The sequence below is a fragment of the Schistocerca serialis genome, chromosome 3 (genome assembly GCF_023864345.2).
Source record: "Schistocerca serialis cubense isolate TAMUIC-IGC-003099 chromosome 3, iqSchSeri2.2, whole genome shotgun sequence".
Lineage (NCBI taxonomy): Eukaryota > Metazoa > Arthropoda > Insecta > Orthoptera > Acrididae > Schistocerca > Schistocerca serialis.
In genome coordinates, this window is record NC_064640.1 from 401245772 (window position 1) to 401272285 (window position 26514).

At 43.4% G+C, this 26514-nt stretch overlaps 1 protein-coding gene across 1 annotated transcript in view; it reads left to right on the forward strand.

Annotated features, from left to right (window-relative positions):
• Positions 1 to 11925: 11925 nt before the first annotated feature.
• The window catches only part of LOC126470888 (sine oculis-binding protein homolog), a 60963-nt gene continuing 46374 nt past the window's right edge, over positions 11926 to 26514 (forward strand). Inside the window, exons 1-2 of the mRNA XM_050098912.1 lie at positions 11926 to 11971; positions 18763 to 18997. Coding sequence (XP_049954869.1) covers positions 11926 to 11971; positions 18763 to 18997 — 281 coding nt within the window. The remainder of the gene's footprint in view (positions 11972 to 18762; positions 18998 to 26514) is intronic.

Sequence of the window (26514 nt, forward strand, 5' to 3'; positions counted from 1 at the left end):
CTGTGATGATATTACAAATTTTCAGGGATGCTGGAGAAGGGTAAATGTATAAATCTGAGATATGGGACTCTAATCTGGAAAGACCGAATCGAAATTTATAATCGAAAATCTTTATGATACCCCTGAAAGTGGAATACAAATCAACGAAAATATTGCCGCGCGAAGTGGTCGCCCGGTTTGAAGCGCTATGTCACGGACTGTTTGGTCCCTTAGGAATTCACGCGCACACATACATACACATACACACACACACACACACACACACACACACACACACACACACGACGAAACTATTGCAAAAATTCGAGGGCTTGTACTCACAGACCGTGGACAGACAACTGATCAACTGTCAGAGATTAGGGGATTATCTTGGAGCTCGGTTCCGCGAATTTTAACGGAAGATTTATGGCAGACAGCAGATCAGTTGTTCCACCATGACAACGGACCTGCACACACAGCCATTTTGGTCAGACAGTTTCTGGCTAAAAATGGCATGATTCCGCAACCTCATGCTCCTTACTCGCCTCACCTGGCTCCGTGTGACTTTTCCTTATTTTCATGCAAGAAAAGGGGCATGAAAGGATACCGGTTTGACAACACTGAAAAAGTCAAGAAAAAACGATGGAGGGGCTGTCAGTCATTTCTAAGCATGACCACAACAAATGTTTCGAACAGTGGAAGCGGTGCGGCGGTGGGATAAATGTATTAGCTGTAGTGGAGAGTATTTTGAAGGGCATACGGTTGTTTTGCAAACAGTTCGAAAATACACACATCAAAAAAGGTTTTGCATCACCCCGGTTCCCAGAACTCCTGAAGACAGACGTTGAATGTGGGTATTGTATCACAGACACAATCCCTTTGGCTGTTAAGAGATTTCACTAAACCCACCCATAGGTGTAAACAACCATGCATGAGCAGAGCCTATTAGACGGAGGGGGTCCGACTGTCGATCAGTTCCAGTCGTTCCACCAGGAAGGAGGTACACGGCTCGTGTTATCTGTAGTTCAACCATGCCTAGACGGTCAGTACCGCGGTTCGATCACGCCCGCATTGTTACTTTGTGCTAGGAAGAGCTCTCAACAAGGGAAGTGTCCAGGCGTCTCAGAGTGAACCAAAGCGATGATGTTTGGACATGGAGGAGACACAGAGAGACAGGAACTGTCGATGACATGCCTCGCTCAGGCCGCCCAAGAGCAACTACTGCAGTGGATGACCGCTACCTACGGATTTTGGCTCGGAGAAACACTGACAGCAACGCCACCATGCTGAATAATGTTTTTCGCGCAGCCACAGGACGTCGTGCTGCGACTCAAACTGTGCGCAATAGGCTGCCTGATGCGCAACTTCACTCCAGGCTTCCATGGCGAGGTCCATCTTTGCAACCACGACACCATGCAGCGCGGTACATATGGGCCCAACAACATGCCGAATGGACCGCTCAAGATTGGCATCACGTTCTCTTTACCGATGAGTGTCGCATATACCTTCAACCAGACAATCGTAGGAGACGTGTTTGGAGACAACCCGGTACAGCGAGTGCAGCAAGGTGGAGGCTCCCTGCTGTTTTGTGGTGGCATTATGTGGGGCCGACGTGCGCCGCTGGTGGTCATGGAAGGCGCCATAACGGCTGTACAATACGTGAATGCCATCCCCTGACCGATAGTGCAACCATATCAGCAGAATATTGGCGAGGCATTCTTCTTCATGGACAACAATTCGCGACCCCATCGTGCACATCTTGTGAATGGCTTTCTTCAGGATATCGACATCGCTCGACTAGAGTGGCCAGTATGTTCTCCAGACATGAACCCTATCGAACATGCCTGGAGTAGACTGAAAATGGCTGTTTATGGTCAATGTGACCCTTCAGAAACCCTGAGGCATCTACACCGAATCGCCGTTGAGGAGTGGGACAATCTGGACCAACAGTGCCTTGATGAACTTGTGGATAGTATGCCACGACGAATACAGGCATGCGTCAATGCAAGAGGACGTACTACTGGGTATTAGAAGTACCGGTGTGTACAGCAATCTGGACAACCACCTCTGAAGGTCTCGCTGTATGGTGGTACAACTTGCCATGTGTGGTTTTCATGAGCAATAAAATCGGCAGAAATGATGTTTATGTTGATCTCTATTCCAATTTTCTGTACAGGTTCCGGAACTCTCGGATCCGAGTTGATGCAAAACTTTTTTTGATGTGTGTACATAGCTTTGGTATTCTTTCGTACATGTACCGGTACCGTAGTTGCTATGATTACAGGGCACGCAGTTTAAAGTATGGAGCAAATCAAGAAAAAAATTCCGGTATAATGGGCTCTAAAATGTATACCTTAAGAACTGTGAACACTTGTTCACCATCGCTACTGTGAAAAAAATCTCTTCTACAGAACAAGTGCGCATCGCTCCCATATTTTGGGAGGAAGTAGTATAGATCAATACAAGAAAAAATTGTCTAGAAAAAATGGACAGTAAAATGCATACGTTAAGAGCTATGAGCACTTGTTCAGCAGAAGAGTTGGGTTTAACAGTGGCGAAGATGAACAAGTGCTCATAGCTTTTAAGGTAGGCATTTTAGAGCCCATGTTTACTAGACTTATTTGGTTCGAATGATCGTTCCTGTCATAGCCCTGAATATTCACCATTCCTCCTGGGACCCCTGCTGCAAACGTAGAACCAAGAGAACTGGCACACCCCCTATTCTCCATATGTCCACAATCTGTTACTTTGAAGCCAATGAGCATTTGCACTAAATGGGGAGGCACTACGACGTCTATGGTAAAGGCCATATGAGCAATTAAAAACAGTCATACGTAACAGGGATACCATTTTGAATATGTCATACAGAAAGAGTTTTGTGTGGAATACCGGCACTCCGTGATTCATGTGCTGTGAAGAGTAGTAGAAAATAAGGACTAATACGAAAATAAAGCGTTTCCAGTCTTTCTCCTTTGTTTGAAGGATATATCAAGAAATTATGTTAAAGGTGTTCTTGTTAGCTGTTAGAAAAACTGTATTAATTTCCAGTAATCCCTCAAACTGAAGATTATATGTAATCTTAAATTCTACGGTAAATAGCATTCGTTACTAAATTCCAATTAGACAGAAGCAGCCTCGCTCGACATGTGAATCTCGCCTTAAACAGCTACTGGTGTTATTTCCTATCCCTACCACCGCTAAATCATCGTCTTGAGGGCTACATAGACGTTTTATCGAAAATACCTGTCATTATTTATATATTCCGTGTGTATTATTGTACTAACATAGCTGTGCTTTTTAGGATGCAAAGGCGAAATTCGTGCCTCCTCAACTACATTTCATTTTCTATTTATAACTTTTTTCCAGGAAGGGGATATTTTTACCTGCCAGCAGAATGATCAGTTTCATTTTGTTCCTTTGAATGGGTAATGGAAAAAACGATACTCCACTCGATTAGCTACCTGAGGCAGCGCGATACACTGCACATCGGACAGGCGCAGCGGCGCGTCGCACGCACGCCCGATTACTCTTTGCGCGTAGCGGAAGTGAGTCCCCTCACCCGTCGCTCCTGTTACAGTCCCCACGTACCTGATACGGAGCTGCCAGCTAGTCTCTCGCTGACTTCAACAGCACTGTCTGCAGCTGGGCTCTTACATGTGCAGAAATCCGACACGTACAGACCGCTACTCAAATGAACGAAGTTACCACCGTCATTACCAGAATAATTCTGTCCTGAGCACTTTAATACACAGATCCTAGACAATTTCAGATAGCTATTATTTGCAGTCTGAATTAAAGCACCTGAAGTATTTATTCAGAAAAAACGGATATAACGCGAAGCAAATTAAATCTACGTTCACAAGTAAACGAATGGGTGGAACTATACAGCCATTAGAAACAGTAAATTGCTTCCAACGTAGCAGCCGCCCCTCCCCCCCCCCCTTTCTCTATCTCTCTCCCTCCCTCCTTCCCGCATCTCTCTCTTTCGAAACAGGCTATTTCATTTAACTTCTTCTGTTTTCGTGAACCTAAAAGCATTACAATATTTCCGAAATGAATCATTCACTTTGCAGCGACGTGTGCGCTGCTTTGAAATTTCGTAGCAGATTAAAATTGTATGCCGGGCCGGGAATCGCTAATGAGACTCTCACAGACTATGATACTGAACTTTCCTCACAGCCCAACTTCTGCTAGTACTTTCCGTACTTAGCGGACGTTCGCCAATATACCTAGCAGGGCCCGGAAGAAAGGATATTGTGGAGAAATGTCTTAGCCCCAGGCTAGGGAATTGTTCGCAGAATGAATTTTTCAATTTTCAGTCTAGTATGCGCTGTTCTGAAAGCTCCGAGCAGATTAAAACTGTGGGCCGGACACGGAACCTCACCGTCTCTCTGTCTTCCGGTTACAACAACCACTTGCGCGTGTATACCGGCGATAATGCTCGTCAACATCTGATAGTTCTGGCGGATGGATTTGTCGGAGGTAAACCTATCCACCGCGTATGCTTGTAAGAAATGTATTGCGATATAAATATTGCATATCAAGTACTCTTGTCGGGTTTATTTGAATTGAAACTAAAACATAAAAAATATAGTGTTCGATGACTGCCTAAGATAAGTACTTAAAATACGTTTCATTCCTTACGAAACGAAAAACAAACGTTCAATTGTATTTCGACAATATTTTCTTTCCAATTATCCGCTTTTGAAACATGATGTTCAGTAACATTTAAGACAAAAAAAGGATTATTTATCACATGCCATGGAGTAAAATGGTCACTCCTGTTGTCTTCTTCTCACGACGCGCAGATCGCCTTAATAGATTTCTTACATAGCCGGCCGGGGTGGCCGAGCGGTTCTAGGCGCTACACTCTGGAACCGCGCGACCGCTACGGTCGCAGGTTCGAATCCTGCCTCGGGCATGGATGTGTGTGATGTCCTTAGGTTAGTTAGGTTTAAGTAGTTCTAAGTTCTAGGGGACTGATGACCTTAGAAGTTAAGTCCCATAGTGCTCAGAGCCATTTGAAAACTCCTTAAATGAGCAGAGTGGTTGCCCATCTGTAATGACCTCGATGTCGACGGTTCAAAATGGTTCAAATGTCTCTGAGCACTATGGGACTTAACAGCTGAGGTCATCAGTCCTCTAGAACTTAAAACTACTTAAACCTAACTAACCTAAGGACATCACACACATCCATGCCCAAGGCAGGATTCGAACCTGCGACCGCAGCGGTCGCGCGGGTCCAGACTGAAGCGCCTAGAACCGCTCGGCCACTTCGGCCGGCGATGTCGACGGAACGTTAAACTTACTCTTCCTTCCTTCCATCTCAGTGGTCGCTTTAGACAGCTATAGATGATTTATGAATGTTATCTGATGTATGAATGTTACCAGTCTGTAATGGCGGTGAAGAGGCGTATATGGGCTACTCGGTAGCATGGAATCACCGCAGTAAGATGGATCGACATGGAGACATGATAAAATGGCAGAAAGAAGCTTACTGATGGTTACAATGTCTATGTTTGTACAGCATCGGTAACTTCACAATACAATATCCTTCTGACATTCATCATGCTGGATCGAACCCGGATTTCCCGCTTATCGTGAGCGGTCGCCTTAATAACTTGACTAAGTCGCATATGGAATTTTGTATCGGGCCTGGAGGCGTGCTCGGATGGGCCGAAGCGGTTAATGCGACCGCTCACGATAGGCAGAAAATCCCGGCTCCAGACCCGGTTCGGCAAAAATTTTCATGTGTCATAAACAGCTGATGTCAATGAAAATTCGCAGAATACGAATCTATTTCGTAATGTTTATCACAGCTGTGCTCGTCAGTGGCAGTATCTGTTCCCTCAGATATGTATGCAAGTCTGATGGACACTAAACTGTGAAGATACTGACATTGTATAGAGAAAGCAATTGTAACTAACAATGATGTACACTATGTGATCAAAATTATCCGGACACCCCCAAAAGCATAAGTTTTTCATATTAGGTGCATTGTGTTGCAACCTACTGCCAGGTACCCCATATCAGCGACCCCAGTAGTCATTAGACATTGAGAGAGAGCAGAATGGAGAGCTACGCGGAACTCACGGACGTCGAACGTGGTCAGGTGATTGGGTGTCACTTGTGTCATACGCCTGTACGCGAGATTAACACACTTCTAAACATCCCACGTCCACTGTTTCCGATGTGATAGAGAAGTGGAAACGTGAACGGACAAGTACAGCACAAAAGTGTACAGGCCGACCTCGTCTGGTGACTGACAGAGACCGCCGAATGTTGAAGAGCGTCGTAATGTGTAATAGGTAGACATCTATTGAGACCATCACGCAGGAATTCCAAACTGCATCAGGATCCACTGCAAGTACTAAGACAGTTAGGCGGAACTTGGATTTCATGGTCGAACGACTGCTCATAAGTCACATTCACCCCGGTAAATACCAAACTACAAACGACGCCTCGCTTGGTGTAAGCAGAGTAAACACTGGACGATTGAACAGTGGAAAAACGTTGTGTGGAGTGACGAATCACGGTACACAATGTAGCCATCCGATGGCAGGGTGTGGGTATGGCGAATGCCCGGTGAACGTCATCTGCCAGCGTGTGTAGTGCCAACAGTAAAACTCAGAGGCTGTGGTGTTATGATGTGGTCGTGTTTTTCAGGAGGGGGCTTGCAACCCTTGTTGTTTTGCGTGGCACTATCACAGCACAGGTCTACATTGATGTTTTAAGCACCTTCCTGCTTCCCACTGTTGAAGAGCGTTTCGGGGATGGCGATTGCATCTTTCAACACGATCGATCACCTGTTCATAATGCGCCGCCTGTGGCGGAGTGGTTGCACGACAGTAACATCCCTGTAATGTACTGACATGCACAGAGTCCTGACCTGAATCCTATAAACACTTTTGGGATGTTTCGGAACGCCGACTTCGTGCCAGGCCTCACCGACCGACATTGATACCCCTCCTCAGTGCTGCACTCCGTGAAGAATGGTCTGCCATTCCCAAGAAACCTTCCAGCACCTGATTGAAGTATGCCTGCGAAAGTGGAAACTGTCATCAGGGCTAACGGTGGGCCAACACCATATTGAATTCCGGCATTACCGATGGAGGGCGCCACGAACTTGTAAGTCATTTTCAGCCAGGTGACCGGATACATTTGGTCACATAGTGTATCTATGCTTTGAGAGGCTAAAATGACGATATAATATTTGTCTCTCTGTACTGGAATCACGAATTGTGCGAGCGTAAGTGTTGTGACTACCTGACATATGGAAATTTTAATCGGTCTTGGTGACCTGCTCGGATAACCGAAATGTTTAAGTCGACCGTTCGCAATAAGTGACAAGTCCGCGTTCGAGTCCCTGTCCGGCACAAGTTTTCATTTGTCACAAACAGGTGACGTCAATTCATAGTCGCACAATGCGAATCTATTTTGTAAAGAAAGGAGCTACGGTTGGACGTACCCACGACCACACAGTATATGAAATCGGTCAATTTGTCGAGTTATCAACGCTGATTGTCCAACTTGTCAATAAGGAATGGTGCACCACTGCCGAACAATGGTCGTAAAAAGAGGAATCGGAAATGCGTGTCAGCGACACTCGCTTTCAAACCCGAGACGAACTGCTGTTGTCAGCGAAAGGATGTCTATCGGAGAGAGTTTCAGAGGAAGAAGCATTCCACAGTAAATTGTATTCAGTGATCATTTGTATTTGGGTACCTCACGAAAGGCCATTTCTCACGGTGCCACATAAAAGTGCATTTCTTCAATGTGCCAAACAACACAGAAACTATGTAGCAACTAACTGGAGGTGTCTAGTGCGATGTGACGAGTCTTGATTTTGCCCCTTTTCAAATGATGCAAGACTTCGAGTTCCTCTACGGCCCACTGAAACAGTTCAGCCGTAGTTTTTGCAGAGTGCAATTCAGGCCGATGGTATTTTTCGGGCCACCTTGAGCATGAACTAGGATATGTGATTCAACATTCTAAGCCATGCAGTGTTGCCCTTACATCTTCATAATTAGTATGTTGTGGACAGTCCTGTCCCCCAAGACGACAATAACCTTTTTCACACGCGTTTCTCGGTTGACCTACACTGAGGAACTCTATTCCACCTAGAATGTTTCATTAAATCATCTAATATTAATCCACGAGAGAATGTTTGGAAATACTAATTGATGAAACGTTGCACTCAACATCCTTGTGATTTGACAGCTCTAGGTGATCTAATCATCAATTAGTGGCTTAAGAGGAATATGGCATACCTGAATAAACCTCTGAACGCTCTTCCGCGCCGGACTGAATCCGGTATGGCAAAAATGGTTGAAATGGCTCTGAGCACTATGTGACTTAACTTCTGAGGTCATCAGTACTGTAGAACTTAGAATTACTTAAACCTAACTAACCTAAGGACATCACACACATTCATGCCCGAGGCAGGATTCGAACCTGCGACCGTAGCGGTCGGGCGGTTTCAGACTGTAGCGCCCAGAACCGCTCGGCCACCTAGGCCGGCCTGAATCCGGTGTCAAGGTGATGTTGCGTCAGGTTAACGTTACGTTTGTTGGAGGTAACTAATCGTACTTATCGTGCAGTTCTTGAGGTCATTGGCACTTGAGTATATGTAACACCTTGTCTTTCGGCTAGACATTGTTGTTTGATGCTTTTTTTCACATGCCTGCGTACTGGCGCCTCTCCCTGTACTAGTCCACGGACGACCAGTGCAATATTTATCAATATTTGGGATATGTTTATCACACAAGTGGAATTAAACCAAACTGTTGTACCATCCGAAATTCACGTCCATCATCAACATTAGTATGCGGTGTGACCTCTCACCCACGACTACACTGTTGTGTGTGTTTTAACATTGAAACAAGAAGTTTCTGAATGTTGAAACACAAACTGTGTCAGTTCAGGAAGATTGTTGGCTGTAAGCTGGCATCAATGTATAACTCTTCCCATCCCATCCAAGACATGGCGTATGGGTGACAAATTAATGGACTGGACAGACCATTCAACGATCTCCTCAAAGCGTCTGTGGCGTGAACTGAAGTATGGGGTCTTCCATTATATCGATGACTTGGTAACGTGGTCATGAAGAGTATGACAACAGGGCCATTCTTCTCTTACGCTGGCGAGCATTCAGTCTACATTCAACAATTTCCAAATCAGTTCCGTTCTCATGTCCAAGCGCTTACCGCATCGCGGTTTCAGGAGATGGAGAAGTATGGGACTCGAAAATCGCAGTTTCCGTTGACAGTTCACCAGACCGTCTACGGATATTCTGAAATTAATCTGAAAGCCATAAACAGAAGAGAAACTCACCACTGAACACCCCAGTACACCAGTCAGTGTACCATTTGACTCTGGCTCTACACCATGCAAGTCTCTGTTGTCTGTGGTATGATGTCAGCGGTAAACGGTTTATGACAACTCGAGAAAACAACCCAGCTTCCAGTAATCCGTTCCCAACGGTTCGTGGTGATCCTCTGCCTATAGCCTCTGGCCGGATTTCAGCTGTTGTCAGCTGTCTACTCGTCACAGGGAGTTGAAATATCCAACCATCTTCTCATGGTGTAGTGCTTGAAGGAGAACCTTTACCGACTCTTCTTGCCACTTTTTTGTCCTGAATCCACCCCGTCTCCACTCGTCCTGCAGTCATTGAACCACATCCAGTTGTCTGTGCAGTGATGTCCTTGTGTCCTTTATTCTAATGGTTCGATTTTTCCCATAATCCGAAAGATGGCGATAAGCTGCTCGTGCACGTGGTGTAGGCGTGATGTGTTACGATCTCCACCTGGAAATTTTCACTAACGTTAGACACTCCCGACAGTCATCATGTATCACACCATTCTTCTTCTGTAGGATAGCATTTTCCTGTGTTGAAAATAAGCTCAAGTAAAGATGAAAATTTAATTTACATATCCCACAGGCACGGAACTACTGAAGTATCAGGTTCGTAGCAGTATACCAAAGCAAAAACACGCCATATTTGTTTTGCTTTTTGGATAGGTATTGTCGGAAGGGACCTCGGCTTCAAAACAGAATAAACTGTTCGTCAGCTGTCACACAACCTGCAGAGATAAACGCCTTCTTGTACTGATCATTCATCGTTGCGAAGAGTCAACGCATTACAGTTAAATTATCATGCTTTTTGTTTCCTCTCCTCTGAACTGTTTTTCTCAACTCAGAAAAGACGCCTGAGTTGTAAGTTCGTGGGTATATCAGAAGACGAGAAATGAATTCCCTTCCAAGCAGTCTCAAATTTTCAAACTGTACGAATTTTGATAGTGTGCTTATTAGTATACATAAAAATTCACTCCATTAATTCGTCATCTCAGTAAAGGGAAAAGAATTGCTTGCTGCTTCAGCCAGCCCTAAAGCACCTGGTTTATGAGAAATTATGTAATGCCTTTCCGGTCTTCCTCCATGATTAACTGCTTTCATGGGACGTTTTGTCTACTCTTCCTTAGTTCCGCAGCTATCTTTAGTAACGAACATAGTTAATGATTCGTCACTTGAAGTGACAGTCACAAGTAAATCACAAGTAAATTGATATAATGTTTATTATTGGTATAATGTTTGGATTGAAGAGTTCTTAGATAACAGAACGCAACATGTCATTCTCAATGGAGAAAAGTCTTACGAAGTAAGAGTGATTTCAGGTGTGCCGCAGGGGAGTGTCGTAGGACCGTTGCTATTCACAATATACATAAATGACCTTGTGGATGACATCGGAATTTCACTGAGGCTTTTTGCGGATGATGCTGTGGTATATCGAGAGGTTGTAACAATGGAAAATTGTACTGAAATGCAGGAGGATCTGCAGCGAATTGACGCATGGTGCAGGGAATGGCAATTGAATCTCAATGTAGATAAGTGTAATGTGCTGCGAACACATAGAAAGGAAGATCACTTATCATTTAGCTACAATATAGCAGGTCAGCAACTGGAAGCAGTTAATTCCACAAATTATCTGGGAGTAGGCATTAGGAGTGATTTAAAATGGAATGATCATATAAAGTTGATCGTCGGTAAAGCAGATGCCAGACTGAGATCCATTGGAAGAATCCTAAGGAAATGCAATCCGAAAACAAAGGAAGTAGGTTACAGTACGCTTGTTCGCCCACTGCTTGAATACTGCTCAGCAGTGTGGGATCCGTAACAGATAGGGTTGATAGAAGAGATAGAGAAGATCCAACGGAGAGCAGCGCGCTTCGTTACAGGATCATTTAGTAATCGCGAAAGCGTTACGGAGATGATAGATAAACTCCAGTGGAAGACTCTGCAGGAGAGACGCTCAGTAGCTCGGTACGGGCTTTTGTTGAAGTTTCGAGAACATACCTTCACCGAGGAATCAAGCAGTATATTGCTCCCTCCTACGTATATCTCGCGAAGAGACCATGAGGATAAAATCAGAGAGATTAGAGCCCACACAGAGGCATACCGACAATCCATCTTTCCACGAACAATACGAGACTGGAATAGAAGGGAGAACCGATAGAGGTACTCAAGGTACCCTCCGCCACACACCGTCAGGGGGCTTGCGGAGTATGGATGTAGATGTAGATGTATTTATAACTTCGTGAAAGATTTCTCATGACTTTCTCGTCTGAGGGAAACTGTGATTTTTCTTAAAGAATGTGATAAACTTCATTGGGATATTCTAGCCATACAATGAACAGTTACTAAAACACGTAACTGGCGGGAATTTACATATGTGTTAAAACAGATTAAACACCGTATGTAAACATACCTAGACCCTACTTCCTGTGTAGGTATTTAACTTCTTTATTGCACAGTATGAAACACACGTACTTAAGTTAGGCCTAAGTAGTTCTAAGTTCTAGGGGACTGATGACCTCAGCAGTTAAGTCCCATAGTGGTCAGAGCCATTTGAACCATACAGCAAAATAACAACCACGACCACAAAAACTGATGTCACCCGAAGGGCAGCTGAAACCAGTCCGTGAGGAAGCTATGTGTGAGTTCGTAATACAAAGCCGAGACTTGCCGAAGAACTCTGTGCTTACACCAGCAAAACCAAAGTTCAGTTGGATAAGCCGGTTCGAGGAACATCAAATGCAGATACGATCCAGCAGCCGTCACAAAGTGTAAGCAGACGAGAGCCAGAGAGCGGCCGTGTCGGTCCCTAAATACCAGTCATAGGTTCGCCCATATACACCACTTCCTGAACGTGGCTTTTCCAGCAGTTTACCCTGTGGCTCTCATGCCATGCTTGCTGCATGGGCCACACTACCATCACTGATTGTACTGCGGCTATCAACAAGGGCGAAACGGGAACTAACGCCTTCGATTTTCTTCTTTTGACTCTGAGTGTGCAAGCCAGATTCTGTGGATGTAATGCTGATTTTTTAATATTTCGGTAATGTTGCGTTGGTCTCGTGGTCTTACGACAGTCAGTAGTAGCCAGGGCTGCATTCTAAAATGGCATCTGTATCGAGCATGTATTAAGACGTAGATGTGTCACTGAACTACTCACTACTGAAGAAATTGGTCCAACTGATATCTATCGACACTTGCTAAAAGTGTACTCAGGCAATACCATAAACATGAGTGATGTGAGGCGGTGGGTACTAGATTTAAGTAGGACTTGCATGAGAAGTTACGCCCCAGTCGACGCTGCTCAGCTACCATCCCACATAATCTACATCTGCACCTGTATCCATATACATACACAGGGCACAATACAGTGCATGGTGGAGGGTACCACGTACTTTCCTGTTCCATTTGTAAACAGAGCGGGGGGAAAATGACTATCTATATCCCTCCGTACGAGCCCTAATTTCTCTTACAATAGACAAGGCCTCGATCAACTCGTGCGTGATGATCGGCGGATATCGGCAAAGGAAATGCGTACACAGCTGAATGTTGACTGTAATTCCTTAGCCCAGATGTTACACAGCCCAGGTTATTGCAAAATGTGTGCGATATAGGCCCCGTAGATTCTTAAAAAAGAAAAAAAAGGAATCATCAGGCTAAAATTTGTTAGGAGCCTGTTGGACCAATAAGAGGATGAAAGTGCTAGTTATCTGAACAGTGATATAGCTGGAGATGAAACGTGATGTCATCACTACCATCTGTAGTCCCAAAGACAGTTTATGGAGGGGTGAGATGAGATTTCTTCAACAAAGATAAAATTCTAAACACAGGCCATCTACATGCAAAGTGATGAATAAAGGCTTCTGGGACAGAGAGTGTGTATTTATTTTGGATGTCTTGGAGCCTAAAACAGTTGTTAGTTTAGCTGTCAATATTGACTATGTGGCCCACGTTTACTCGACTCAGATGCTGTCGTGAAAGCTGTAAGGCAGTGGCGTGCCTCAGCCAGGATTTACGAGCACGGGATAAAGGTTTTGGTTCTTCGTTGGTAAAAGTGCATAACAAATGGTGCTGAATGTGGAAAAATGACTACATTTAGCTGAAATCCTACTCTATTTAACTGTGTTACCTCGCTTTCTGTATCTGTTGTACTTTCCAGGAAAATAAACAGGAGGAGTTAGTTTCGGAAATGAGCCCCATACATGCTTCCCTTCATACATTAAAACAATCGTTGTTATTGGTATGTAAAAGAATACGCCAGCGTCGGGTCACTTCACTGAATTGCTGAGTAACTCAAGTGGTCGCGTCGGGTCACTTTGCTGAAACACGAAGCAACACAGGTCATCAGATCGGGTCAAAACAAACATGGCAAGAAAACTAAGAGCCCGACGGCGGATTTAAATACAGGCTGTCAACAAAGGAATTTACATTAGACAGGCTGCCTTAGTACCTCACCGAGACAATGATGTGTAAAAGAGAAGGGAGGGAAAATAAGGATTTAACGTCCCGTTGACATCGAGGTCATCAGAGACGGAGCACATGCTCGGAATGTTTCAGGCATGGAGAAGAAAATCGGGCGTGTCCTTTCAAAAGAACCATTCGGCATTTGCAGAGACTGATTTAGGGAAATTACGGAAAACCTAAATCTGGATTTGAACCGTCGTCTCCCGACTGCAAGTCCAGTGTCCTAACTACTGCGTTAATGTCTATGTGACGCGAGCTGTTAATTTCTGCCCTGTCAGCCGTTTGCAAAGAATTTTCATCTAAATCTACGGCTATTACGCAAGCCATCTTACCGTATGGTGGAGTGTACGTTTGATACCATTATCATTTATCTCCTTTTCTGTCGTATTAACGAGTTATGCGTGGAAGAAACCACTGTTGACAGGCCTCTGGGAGCAAGTAACAGGTTGGTAACTCTGCTTGTAACGTATGCCCTCGAATTTTAACAGTAAACTTCTTCGTCTCCTCCTAGCGTCTTCCACTGGAGTCCAATGGGCATTTCTGTGACGCTTTTGTGGTGACTGAACGGACCTGTGACGAACGCGGCGATATTCTTTGGATTCCATTTATCTCTTCCATTAATCCTCGCTTGTAAGTGTCCTAGACTGACGAGCAGTACTCAACAATCGGCCGACAGAGTATTTTTGTGCCACTCCTATCGAGGATGAGTTACATTCTCTTATGATTGTTCCATTGAATCTCAATCTGACATCTTCTTTTCCTAAAATAATTTTATGTGGCCATTCCACATTAGATTGCACGAAACTGTTGCTCGAGGTACTTTATGGTCGTTATTGTTAACAAAATGGTTCAAATGCCTCTGAGCACTATGGGACTTAACATCTATGGTCATCAGTCCCCTAGAACTTAGAACTACTTAAACCTAACTAACCTAAGGACATCACACAACACCCAGTCATTATTGTTAACAACAGTGTACTCGATCAGCAGTGGGGTTATACGCAAAATGTTACATTTATTTACTTTTTGAGTGAGTTTCCAGACCCTACACTAATTGTCGAGCCTCTACAGGTCTTCCTACGTTTCGCTACAGACTTCTGGCGTTGCAGCTTTCCTGTGACAACATAGTCCGTGACCAACCTCATGGAGAGTCCGACGTTATTTTTTTTTTTTTACCTAAGGGACCAAACTGCTACACTTACACACTACTTAAACTAACTTAAACTAGCTTATGCCAAGAACAACGCACACACCCATGCCCGAGGGAGGACTCGAACCTCCGGCGGGAGGGTCCACCCAATCCGTGACATGGGGCCTCAAACCACGCGGCTCGACGTTATCCATTAAATTATTTATAAAGGACACATATAATTAAAAGCGGAAACTGACTGTATATGACAACAGAATCAAAACTGTTCGAATAAAAACACAGGTCTGCAAACGATCCGTTTGCGAGATAGTGTGCTTACGAACCGTCACTCACTTCGGTATAAAATATTTTCATAGTTAGTAAAACTCTATTTCAAATGTAAACTTTTCCATTAATTCCCCATCTGATTGGGTTCAAATTTCATTCATGGCACATGTATGATGGGGGACTGACCTATTTCGTTGCTGATGTAAGATATCTAGCTCGCCAATGTGGTCCAAGGTGGATATGTCGAGCGGAACCTGTACCTTGCTCTCCGAGAACACCTGACCTCAATCTTCTATATTCTTCTGTCTAGGATCATCTACATCAACATCAACATACATACTCCGCAAGCCACCGTACAGTGGTGAAGGGTACACTGTCACACTACTAGTCGTTTCTTTTCCTGTTTCACTCGCAAAAAGAGCGATGCAAAAACGGCAGTCTGTGCCCCTCCGTACGAGCCCTGTTACTGCCGCCACGTACGATCGCGGCAGTAAAATCGTTCTGCAGTCAGCTTCATTTCCGGTTCTCTAAGTTTTCTCAATAATGCTCCTTGAAAAGATTTTCGCCTTCCTTTCAGGGATTCCATTTGAGTTCTCGAAGCACTTCCACGATACTTGCATGTTGCTGTAACGTACGGGTAACGAATCTAGCAGCCCACCTCTGTATTGCTTCGATGTCTTCCTTTAATACGACATGGTGCGGATCCTGAACACTCCAGCAGTACTCAAGAATGGATCGCACTAGTGTCGTATGTGCGATCTCTTTCAGAGATGAATCACACTTTCCTAAAATTCTCCCAAAAAACCATGGATGACGATTCGCCCTCCTTACTACAATCCTTGCATTCTCGTTCCATTTGATATTGCTCTGTAACGTTACGCTTGGATATTTCATCGGCGTTACTGTGTCAAGCAACACGCTACTAATACTCTATTCGAACATTAAGGGTTTGTTTTTCCTCCTCATCTGCATAAAACAAAGTGAGCTGTACAGCACCCCCGGTGATACAGTGGAAGAACTGGCAATGAATTATGCAATGTTGTTAAGCTTTAAGAGATGTTGACTGATTCTTCCGTCGTTTCTTAACAGGACAACATAATTATAAATAAAAAACATTATTACGTTGTTCTATAGCATTAATTTATTTTGTTCGCCAGTTTTCGGCTTACGAGGTCATCATCAGACTTTAACTGACTGCCGTTGTCAAAGAGGGTACAGTGTTCAAGAAAAACATAGAAAACATGTTACACATAGAGATTGATGTACGAACACACAGTAAATGTCATCTTTCACAGTTAAATGGTAACGCAATCAAAAATGTTAAAGTGAAACAGTAAATAATTATAATGGAGCAAACCAGAAATAGATTAACACTAAACTCAAAGAAACAATGCCTATAATACAATTTTAAATTAAAGTAACAATCCCCCAATAAGATAAAATTAATATGCGACGAGAGTACTGAAGAATCGTTTGAAGATATATTATTTATGTAAGGAGAAATTGAAAACAGAGTAAAGGATAGCCTTGACATTTGCAACAACAGAATATATGGACTACGTAGACAATGATAATTAAATAAATAAACACAGAATAATTGGATCGAATGGAAGGGGTGGTATGGGAAGTATGGGAGGTATTCGAAAACTGTGAGGTTTAAGTAAAGTTTAGAAGAGGAGGAGTATTGAGCCTTGTTTGGTCGTTTAATATTAAATCAACACTGTGCGCGAGATGATCCGCCAGTGTTCGAAAGAATTAGTAACTCATTGCAGAGATGAGTACAGTATTGCATCCAGATGCGAGAGGACATGCGGAACACCTCATTCACTAGGTACGAATGAACAGTAAATTGTGGCATGTTACGTGCTGTAGCCGTATTGTTCTTGTTAAGGCAGGCCGTGGGTGAAATTTGAATCTAATTAGGCGGGGACTTAATGCTGAAGTCTACATTTAAAATACGTTTGTCCAAACTCGGATAATATTTCATACTGAGGTCACGAGCCGCTCGTGCCACACATACCCAATTATCTCCCAAACTGCTCCTTCGCGGATCTATGTTTACTGCAACGTTTTTTCCTTCTGTTATTGTATACTTCCACCCAAGTCTACAACTACATCTTCATCACACTCCTCAAGGCACCTAATGCCGTGTGGTGGAGGGTACTTCTGGTAACACTAACTGATCCTCCCTTCCCTGTTCCACTCGCGAACGGCGCGTGAGAAGAATGATTGTCTCTATTAGCTCTAGTTCCTCGAATTTCCTCGTCGTGATCATGTCGCGAGATGTATGTGGGAGGATGTAGTAAGTTGTCTGACTCTTACCGGAAAGTTCTGCATCGAAACTTTCGCTGTTAACCATGAAACACCCTCGACATGATTTTGTGAATAAAACCGTCGGTATCGTTTAATAAATTCCTTTGTTACGCTGTTTCGCCTACTGCAGTCATCAGATATCATAAACTCAGAAGCTCCAAAACAAGGTTCAGTGCCAACATTAAAAAAATCTATGCCCCGAATAGGCATATGTTTTTAGTACTGATACTGATCCTTGTTTTGTAAGATCTAAGTTTTTGATATCTGATTAAGGCAGTAGCTGAAACGGTGTAGTAATAAACAAATTCATTAAGCGATCTGGTTGTTTTTCTTCACAAAATTATTCACGGTGATCGCGTGCTCATATAGGAAATTTATTTCCTTTATTAATAAAAATGAAGATGACGATTAGTGGTGTGGAGCGGTAAACGGCGAGGTCATCAGTGCCCTGGATTACTAAATCGTTATAAAATTTGTGACTGCAGTAGGATACAAAACAGGATATTTTGTACTTAGCTTGGTATGTAGCATACCATTGGACATCGAGTAATTGTAATTAACTAATACATAACCTATAAATTATCGTTTCCTTTGAATAAAATGTGGAGTAGTAAACTTTCTACGGTTTGTATTGTATGTTAACCGGAGACCTAGAAACGACGGAGAGGCTCCGTCCCCGCCGCAGCCGCAGTGCTCCACAACCCCACGACGACTACAGCAGTCCACTTCACCTCTCCGCCGCCCCACACCGAACCCAGGGTTATTGTGCGGTTCGGCCCCCGGTGGACCCCCCAGGGAACGTCTCACACCAGACGAGTGTAACCCCCATGTTTGCATGGTAGAGTAATGGTGGTGTACGCGTACGTGGAGACCTTGTTTGCGCAGCAATCGTCGACGTAGTATAGCTGAGGCGAAATAAAGGGAACCAGCCCGCATTCTCCGATGAAGATGGAAAACCGCCTAAAAACCATCCACAGACTGGCCGGGTCACCGGACCTCGACACAAATCCGCCGGGCGGATTCGCGCCGGGGACCAGGCGCTCTTTCCCGCCCGGAAAGCCGTGCGTTAGACCGTACGGCCAACCGGGCGGGCTTTCTACGGTTTAGTATTAGTGTAACATTTTCCCCGGGCAATAAACACCCTGAATATATTGTAAGCACTCCACTGGGAGATGATGCCATGCCACTACCAGCTAGAGACGTCCCCTGCTGAGGTGACGCAAGTGTCGCTGTTTCAGACGGCGCCCTGTGCGCCTGGTGCCAGAAGGTGTCCCGGCAGCCGGTGCTGGCGCTGCAGCCCGCGGCGGACGGCGGCACGCCCAGCCACAAGGCTTTCTGCTCCGAGGTGTGCTTCACGCAGTGCCGGCGCGCCAGCTTCAAGCGCAACCGCACCTGCGACTGGTGCCGGCACGTGCGACACACCGTCAGCTACGTCGACTTCCAGGACGGCGAGCATCAGCTGCAGTTCTGCAGGTAACAGTACGCGCTGTTCTGCACAAATTTGGGAAATTGGTATCCGTTTGTAGGTGCAAGAATGTGGATGATGGAGGAGACTTTCTACCACTGTTAGTCATCCCTGTTCGTGTTCCGTACACAGATGGAGCGAAGGAAATACGACTACCTGTGAACTCCTGCACACAGTCTAATCTCACTTATTTTGTCCTCAAGGTGCTTACGAAAATGAACGTTGGTGCCAGTGGAATTTTTCTGCAGTTAGTTGCAAAAGTCGGTTCTTGAACACTTCCTCAACAGCGTTTCACAAAAGAAATAGTCCTCTTCCTTCCAAGGATTCCTATCTAAGCTCACGGAGCATTCCCGTAACACTCTCGCACTGATCGAACCGACCAACAACAAATACATAATCTGATTTAAAAAATCCGGACGCCCTATGTCATGCATATCTGACCACTAGATGTGGTCCACCAATATAAAAGGAGACGGGGAGCACTGTGTTGTCAGTGGAGAAGCAGAGACAACAGGTTAGGTCGGGCAGGAGAGCTAAGCGACTTCAAACTTGGACTAGTCGTTGGATGTCACCTGAGTAACAAATATACCATGGAATTTTCAACCTTTCTAAAGCTGCCAAAATTGACTCTTGGTGATGAGTTTGTGAAATTGAAACGCAGTGGAACAACCACGGTTAAAACAAGACCAGACAGATATTGCGTTCTGACCGACAAAGACCGTCGAGCATTGCTGAAGGTTGTGGTAGAAGATCACATGAAACTAGCGGAATGGGCAACCTGTGAGTCCCAAGTGCTAACAACAGTCCAGTTAGGTCAATGACCGTGCTTACGGAGTTGAAAAGAATGCGTTACAATAATAGAGGACCTCCCCATAAGCCACACATTTCTACAGTCAACGCTACGTGACGCTTGCGGTGATGTAAAGAGCGACTCCAGTCGACACTGGATGACTGGAAACGAGTGATTTGGAGTGATGAATTACGCTAAACCTTATGGTAACCCGATTTAACGATTGGAGTTTGGTGAAAGCCTTATAAACGTAACCTGCCATAATGTGTAATATCAAGAGTGTAGTAAGAAGAAGCTTTTTTTCGTGGTTATAGTATGGTCCTCTTACTGCTCTTAAGAAAATGCTAAATGCGGAAAGATATGAACACATTTTAGAGAATTGTGTGCTGCGTACAGAAGGGTAAAAGTTTGGAGACGATCATTGTTTGCATAAGCGTATCTAAGGAAATAGTTTAACGACAATAACGTTCCTGAAATGGACTCATCTGCCCAGATTTCCGACCTGAATCCAATGCAACACCTTTGGAATGAGTAGAACGTCAGTTTCACTCCAGACCCCAGCATCCTACTATCTTCTCCGATTTTCGCTCGTGAGGAAGAATGGACTGTCATTCCTTCACAGATATTCAGGCACTTCATTGAAAGTGTTTCCAGCAGAGTTCAAGCCCTATAAAGACGAACGGTAGACACACTCCATATTAATGTCTGCCAATATGTGTCCGGATCCTTTTAATCAGATAGTGTATAGCAAAACGCCTCCACGCCTCTGAATTGTTCAGAAATTTTCCTTTAATCCGATTTTTTGGGGATCCCAATCCCTAATGAAATATTCAGGAGCAGCTCGTACTGCCGTCTCTTTTACAGGTGCTCTGAATTTTCCCAGAACTCTCCCAGTAAGCTGTAGTCGACCATTCGCCTTCCCTAAGGCTAACTTAATATACTCACTCCATTTTATGACTTTTCGTAAGTTATGTCTAAATATTTAGTCTACGTGACTGAGTTGAGCAGCATACCACTAATAATGTATTCGATTTTTATGAAGTGTTTCTCCTACCAAACGGCATTAACTTAAATTTATCCACATTTAAAGCAAGCCGACGTTCATAACGACAAGCTGAATTTCTGTACGAACGTGAATTCGTCTACTGTCACTCAAGAATGATACTTTCCTATTCATCAGGAAACATTCTCAAATTACTAGCCTCGCTATCCAACCGTTCGTTTACGAACATGGAAAATAGGAGTATGAATTCCCTTGATTTAGTTTCGCAATATACCTTTTTCTTGTACTATTTCATGAATCTTATTTCATTTAAGGGTTTTTTTATTTATTCTCAAGATCACAATACAATTTTTAAGTCACTACCACTTTCGGGTTTTCACCAATTCATCTCACGTAAAACAATTCTTTCTACTATGATTGTAGCGAGTTCATTCATTCTATTTCAAACTCCTAGCATGCCATACAACAAGCTCAACGAATAGATGATTACTGTTGTAGTGAAAAGACTCTTGTGATCCAAAGATACTTTGCTAAAACTCGAAACTGATAACTACCAAAAAGTAGGAATGTAATTCTGAAGGACAGTTAATACTCTGTTCTAGCAAGGAGTGATCACCGGATCTGCAAAAAACAATGATTTTTTTTTAAGTTTCGTTTTATTGATACACGTCGCTCATAGATGGTAGTGAGATGATTTCAGATATGGAATGTAGATTTATTCACAACTTCTTCATATTCAAATGTCATTTAATGTACCCTCCCATTGGGGGGAGATAAGGAATGAAATCACACATAGCGGTGCGAACTAATAATTCGTATAATTTGTAAGTAATCTTCCACATGGATATTGTACACGGTTTGTGATGTTTCAGTACGGCACTGGCCATTATCCAAAGGAATCTATTGTCTGTCAAGTTCAGTTTCGTTCAGTGTGAGGTTTTGCAAACAACAGATCCTTTCGGAAACCAAACTGTCCCAGGAATAGAAACCTAAGACAGTCTTTTCTCCACGGGCCTCGGCAGTCGCTCGAGGGCCGCGGTATAATGGTACCAGGAAGTCCAGTTAGTAACGTTCAGCTTGTTCAAAAGATTGAGCTAGTACTTCTCACGTCTGCTTCGTGCAGTAGGAAGCTGCCTCTTCTCCAGTCGAAATTGTCTGACCCTGCAACAGAGAACTTGGCTTCAATTGCATCCATATTTATGGAAGTGAAATAAGTGCCTAAGTTACAGGCAGTACTCAAAATCTAGACGTAGTACATCTATTGCTGAAAAAAGTGAAGTTTCAACGTATTGAAGTTGTTTTATCTGTGACTCCTTGCGACCGAGCAAGATGTCCGTTCCAACGCAGCTCATCTGTACTGTAGCTATACAAATGATCGTCACTTCTCACCTTCGGTGGTCTCAGGTCTCCCTTCAACTCAACCATTTCTGATCCATTGTATTTTCATAATTTGTACACCACCCTTTAACGACAATGAGGTGTCCTTTGTGACACCTCACATGTGATGCGTTACTTTGGATAGTATTGTGCCATCGTATCCACATGAAGATCTATAACGATAAGTTGACTGCAAAACCAGTGCCAGGAGATCTACTCCCCTTTTCAGCAATATCATAATTCACATTTCCTCGTTTAATATGTTACGGTGCATCTTTTCCTGTTCTGCATCTTAGTGATGAAACAGAATACCGTTGACGTTGCCAGTTCAGTTGCCAGTTCAGTTGCCAGTTGCCTACTCATTTAGTTTGCAGTGTTGATTTCTTTGAATGACTTACGGTAGTTAAGGATAATTAAGAATCTAGTCACCTATTATTAGGAAGAGGTTTGCATTTGTAATCAGGAACGATTTGCGCTGCTTTTGACATCAAAAGGCAGAGCACCAACATCATGCATAACAGCGTAAAGGGTAACAACACACAGTTCGATTTTGCAACACAAATGTCAAACTTCAGCAAATAAGGCTCCAGTTGTGGCGCACAGCCCGTGACCTGACTATTGACCTGACTGTACGTAGGGTACAGTCTTTCTTCGGCGCAGCACTAGGAGGGGAGTGTGATGGGTCCATTGCCCACGCCGCATTTCACTCCCGAGAAAGATCCGTGGCTCTCATTTGATAGGAGACTGAGTCGACCTGGGGCTGTCCTGGAGGAAAAGTCCCCACTCCAGTCCGGGATTCAACCTGGGATCTCCAGGTCAGAGCCTAGAGCTCCACCCACTAGATCACCACGGCACAGCTTCAGTATACATTAATCTAATAATTCAACTCTCGCTGTTAAACACTGTGGACACAGATCATTTCTCTTTGGGAAGGAAGATTAGGGTTCAACGTCCTGCAGGCAAAGAGGACATTAGAAGTGGAGTACAAGCTCGGCATGGGGAAATATTTGGAACGAAATCGGTTGACTCCTTTCGCAGGAAGCATCCCATCATTTTTCTTGAGCGCTTTATAGGAATCACAGAAAACTTCAATCTGGTCGCCGGACGGGGATTTGAACCATCATCCTACCGAATGCGAGTCCCATGTCTCACCACTGCGTCACCTTGTTGCGCAGTTTAACTTGAGCTTCCGTTATTACTTATATAATTGATTCAGAGAGACTGGCAAATAAATCATGAATAAAAATAAAAGTAGGATCTTCCAGCAGTCGCCAGATAACCTACAAGTTATAAAATTCATGATTACTTTTACACCAGGACGTCTTGCAACCTATCTGCAGCAACTGTATTCCAAAAACCTGTTTGTAGTAGGTCTAATTGTTTTCGCTATACAGTGTAGTGATTTCTCTCTGTGCTAAGTCATACGTAAGAGGCCCAAAAATATTTGACATTTTGCATGTTAATTATTCTTTACAGTAAGTCTCGTCCACTTGGAATATACGCGAGCTTTCTTGATTTCGTTCCTGGAACCCAGTGTTAAGTGCCACAGCCGTATCGATGATACCATCTCCATGTAAATAATTCTACTTTGGCAGTCTTATTCTCCCTTTTCACCCAGAAAGAAGGAGCAATGGTTAAAACAGTGGACTCATATTTAAGTGAACCACAGTTAAAGCCTCCATACTGATACCCAGATTTAGGTGTGTCTTAAGTTTTACAAATTGCTTAAAGCCTCTTTGAAAAGAGTGGACTCATATTTAAGTGGACCACACTTAAACTCTCCATACTGACACTCAGATTTAGGTGTGTCTTAAGTTTTACAAATTGCTTAAAGCCTCTTTGAAAAGGACACAGCAAGTTTCCTTCGCCATTATTCCCCAATCTGAGTCCGTGCTCCGTCTCTAATGACATCGTCATCGACGGGACCTCAACCCCTAATGTCCCTTCCAGTCTTCTATTGCCCCTGTTGCTTCATTATGCGTCACATGTGTCGACCATGTCCGTTTTCAAACTCATTGCCGGAACAAGCGAACGTCTAATCATTCCGTTATGATTACGACGAAAGCAATTGAATACGTTCACCTGTTCGGGCAGTATACCTAAAGCTGGTTGTGCTGTCAGAAAAAATATTTATTTATTTTGCGTATCCTTTCTTCTTATTGCTTGAGCATATCATTAAAACCTACTGGGGAGTTTTCCTTGGCTCTCATGCCCAGTAAGCAGTTTGATGTATGAGGACCTCATTGCCAAAATCAGTGAGATGAACGTCTTCTACGATTCCACAAAGTTCACTGTTGAGCTTTTTATTTTTAGGCTTTAATGATGATTGTTATAGTAACACAACAGTAGCTTTACAGACAGCAGGTATTTGGATATTAATCATTGTCTCATCAGACAGTCTTATCAATTGCGAAAGTGAATGCAAATTTATTAAGTTGTGGGCAGATATAGTCACGTCACAGCTCCAAAAAGGCACAGTCGAAGTCGTGTATGGGCTGCATATTTTGGCTCACTTACGTCAGTTTACTCAAAAATTCTTCAAGGGAAAAGTTTCTGACTGAACACAGACACGGTTAACTGGGATATTTTAGAGATTACAGCGGTATTTCTCCTGTATTTGATGATTCCATGACAAAGACACTCACACGTATTAAGCCAGAAAAACAAATACCTCAAACACATATACTTACATTTAAAAAATAGTATCTCACGTAGCAGCTTTCGACAAACTTGTTGAAGAGGATAGTCATAATCATTCTTTAAGTTCAAAAGTTTTCAGGCGAGGATAATGTTTAAAGTAAAACGTGTTTCTTGTTTCATAAAAGCCCTAAGGACTTGGATCAGTAACGAGAGGCTGTTGGAAATATATTACAAAGTTAATGATGACTTTTAGAATCTGGAAATGTAATTTAATTTCAGTGTGTGTAAATTTCAGGACAAGAATTTCGTCCTTACGTTTGACCGTGGACTTGACTGTCGGGCGATGATCCATCACCCCAGCAATAGGGACTATACTAAAGGTATTATACTGTTATTAACGTCAACTCAGAAGTTTATGAAACAGCATCATACTGCCATATAAAACGGCTAGATAATTATGGCTATCTCTAGAGCCCGTTGAGTTGCTCACAAAGTTCTTCACCTGCAGCGTTTAAACGCCAACTGTGTTAAGTGAGGCGTGGACATCGAAGATTAATTACGTAACACCCTGAACCAATAAGAGTGTAACTTACTATACGACTATACGGTTAGCTACCACAAATACCTTACAGTAAACATGGAAATAACGCCACGTTATAATATCTTCCCGGGATTCCCTAGTAAACTTCATAATTCACCTTTGTGAAAGCGACATTATACGATAAGATAGATTTTCTTAGATCACTGACGTAAGTTCGCTTTCAGTGCATGTAACGGATACTTGTTTTTTATGGCGCTGAGACTGGCTGTATGGATGATGCCAATAAGCGTTTAATAAAAAATATCAAGTTAACAGTACCTAGTTGAGAAATGCTGAGAAGAACTTGAAAAATACTATAGAAATAATGCTGGAGGTAAGAATTGACAGAAATATACTTGACTGAGTTGGTGAAGGTCCACGTGTTTCATCCTGTAACATGCTAAAACATCCATTGCTGAACAACTGCCAACTCGTTCGGCTTGCTTGAATCTCACAGTTTTTGTACAAAGGAGAAATATATAAGTCTGGCAACGTCAGCCAGGAGAGCTCGACGAGAACCCTCTGCTTTTGTCACAAGCTGCTGCTTAACTTTAATGAAGGTCCGACGATTCTAGGAATTACCGCTGTCGTGGCAAATCGATCGGCTCCGTTCCGCTCATTCACTAGCGGTGCCCTACTCCCTACTCCTCTGCACTTCGTCGAAGTCTCCACCACTCCATGTTATTTTTAACTGTTACTCATTTCAGTTTAGCTTCGTCTACAAACGACACAAGCCTCATAATAGCCTAGATACATATTTAGCGATTCCAAACTGAATATTTGAATGAGAGGTCAAGAATACATTTAAAACAAGCACTATGAGAATAAGATTCTTTATTCACAGATAAGCACCCGGGATGCTTATCAATTACAAACTTTGATTGCTATTCATGCTGTACATTGATGACTTAGCGGATAGTATTAGTCGTAGAAACTAGGAATATTCATCTGTTTCCTACGAACTTTTCCCGGATTAGGGAAATAACAGCTCGCAGAGAAGTATATGAGCAGTCGTTGTTCTCACTCATGAGCCGTGAATGGAATGGGAAGAAGTCTTAACACACTAAACAATGAGAACTACCTTCTGCCACATATTTCACAGTGATTCCCAGAGAATTGATGTAGATATGAGATG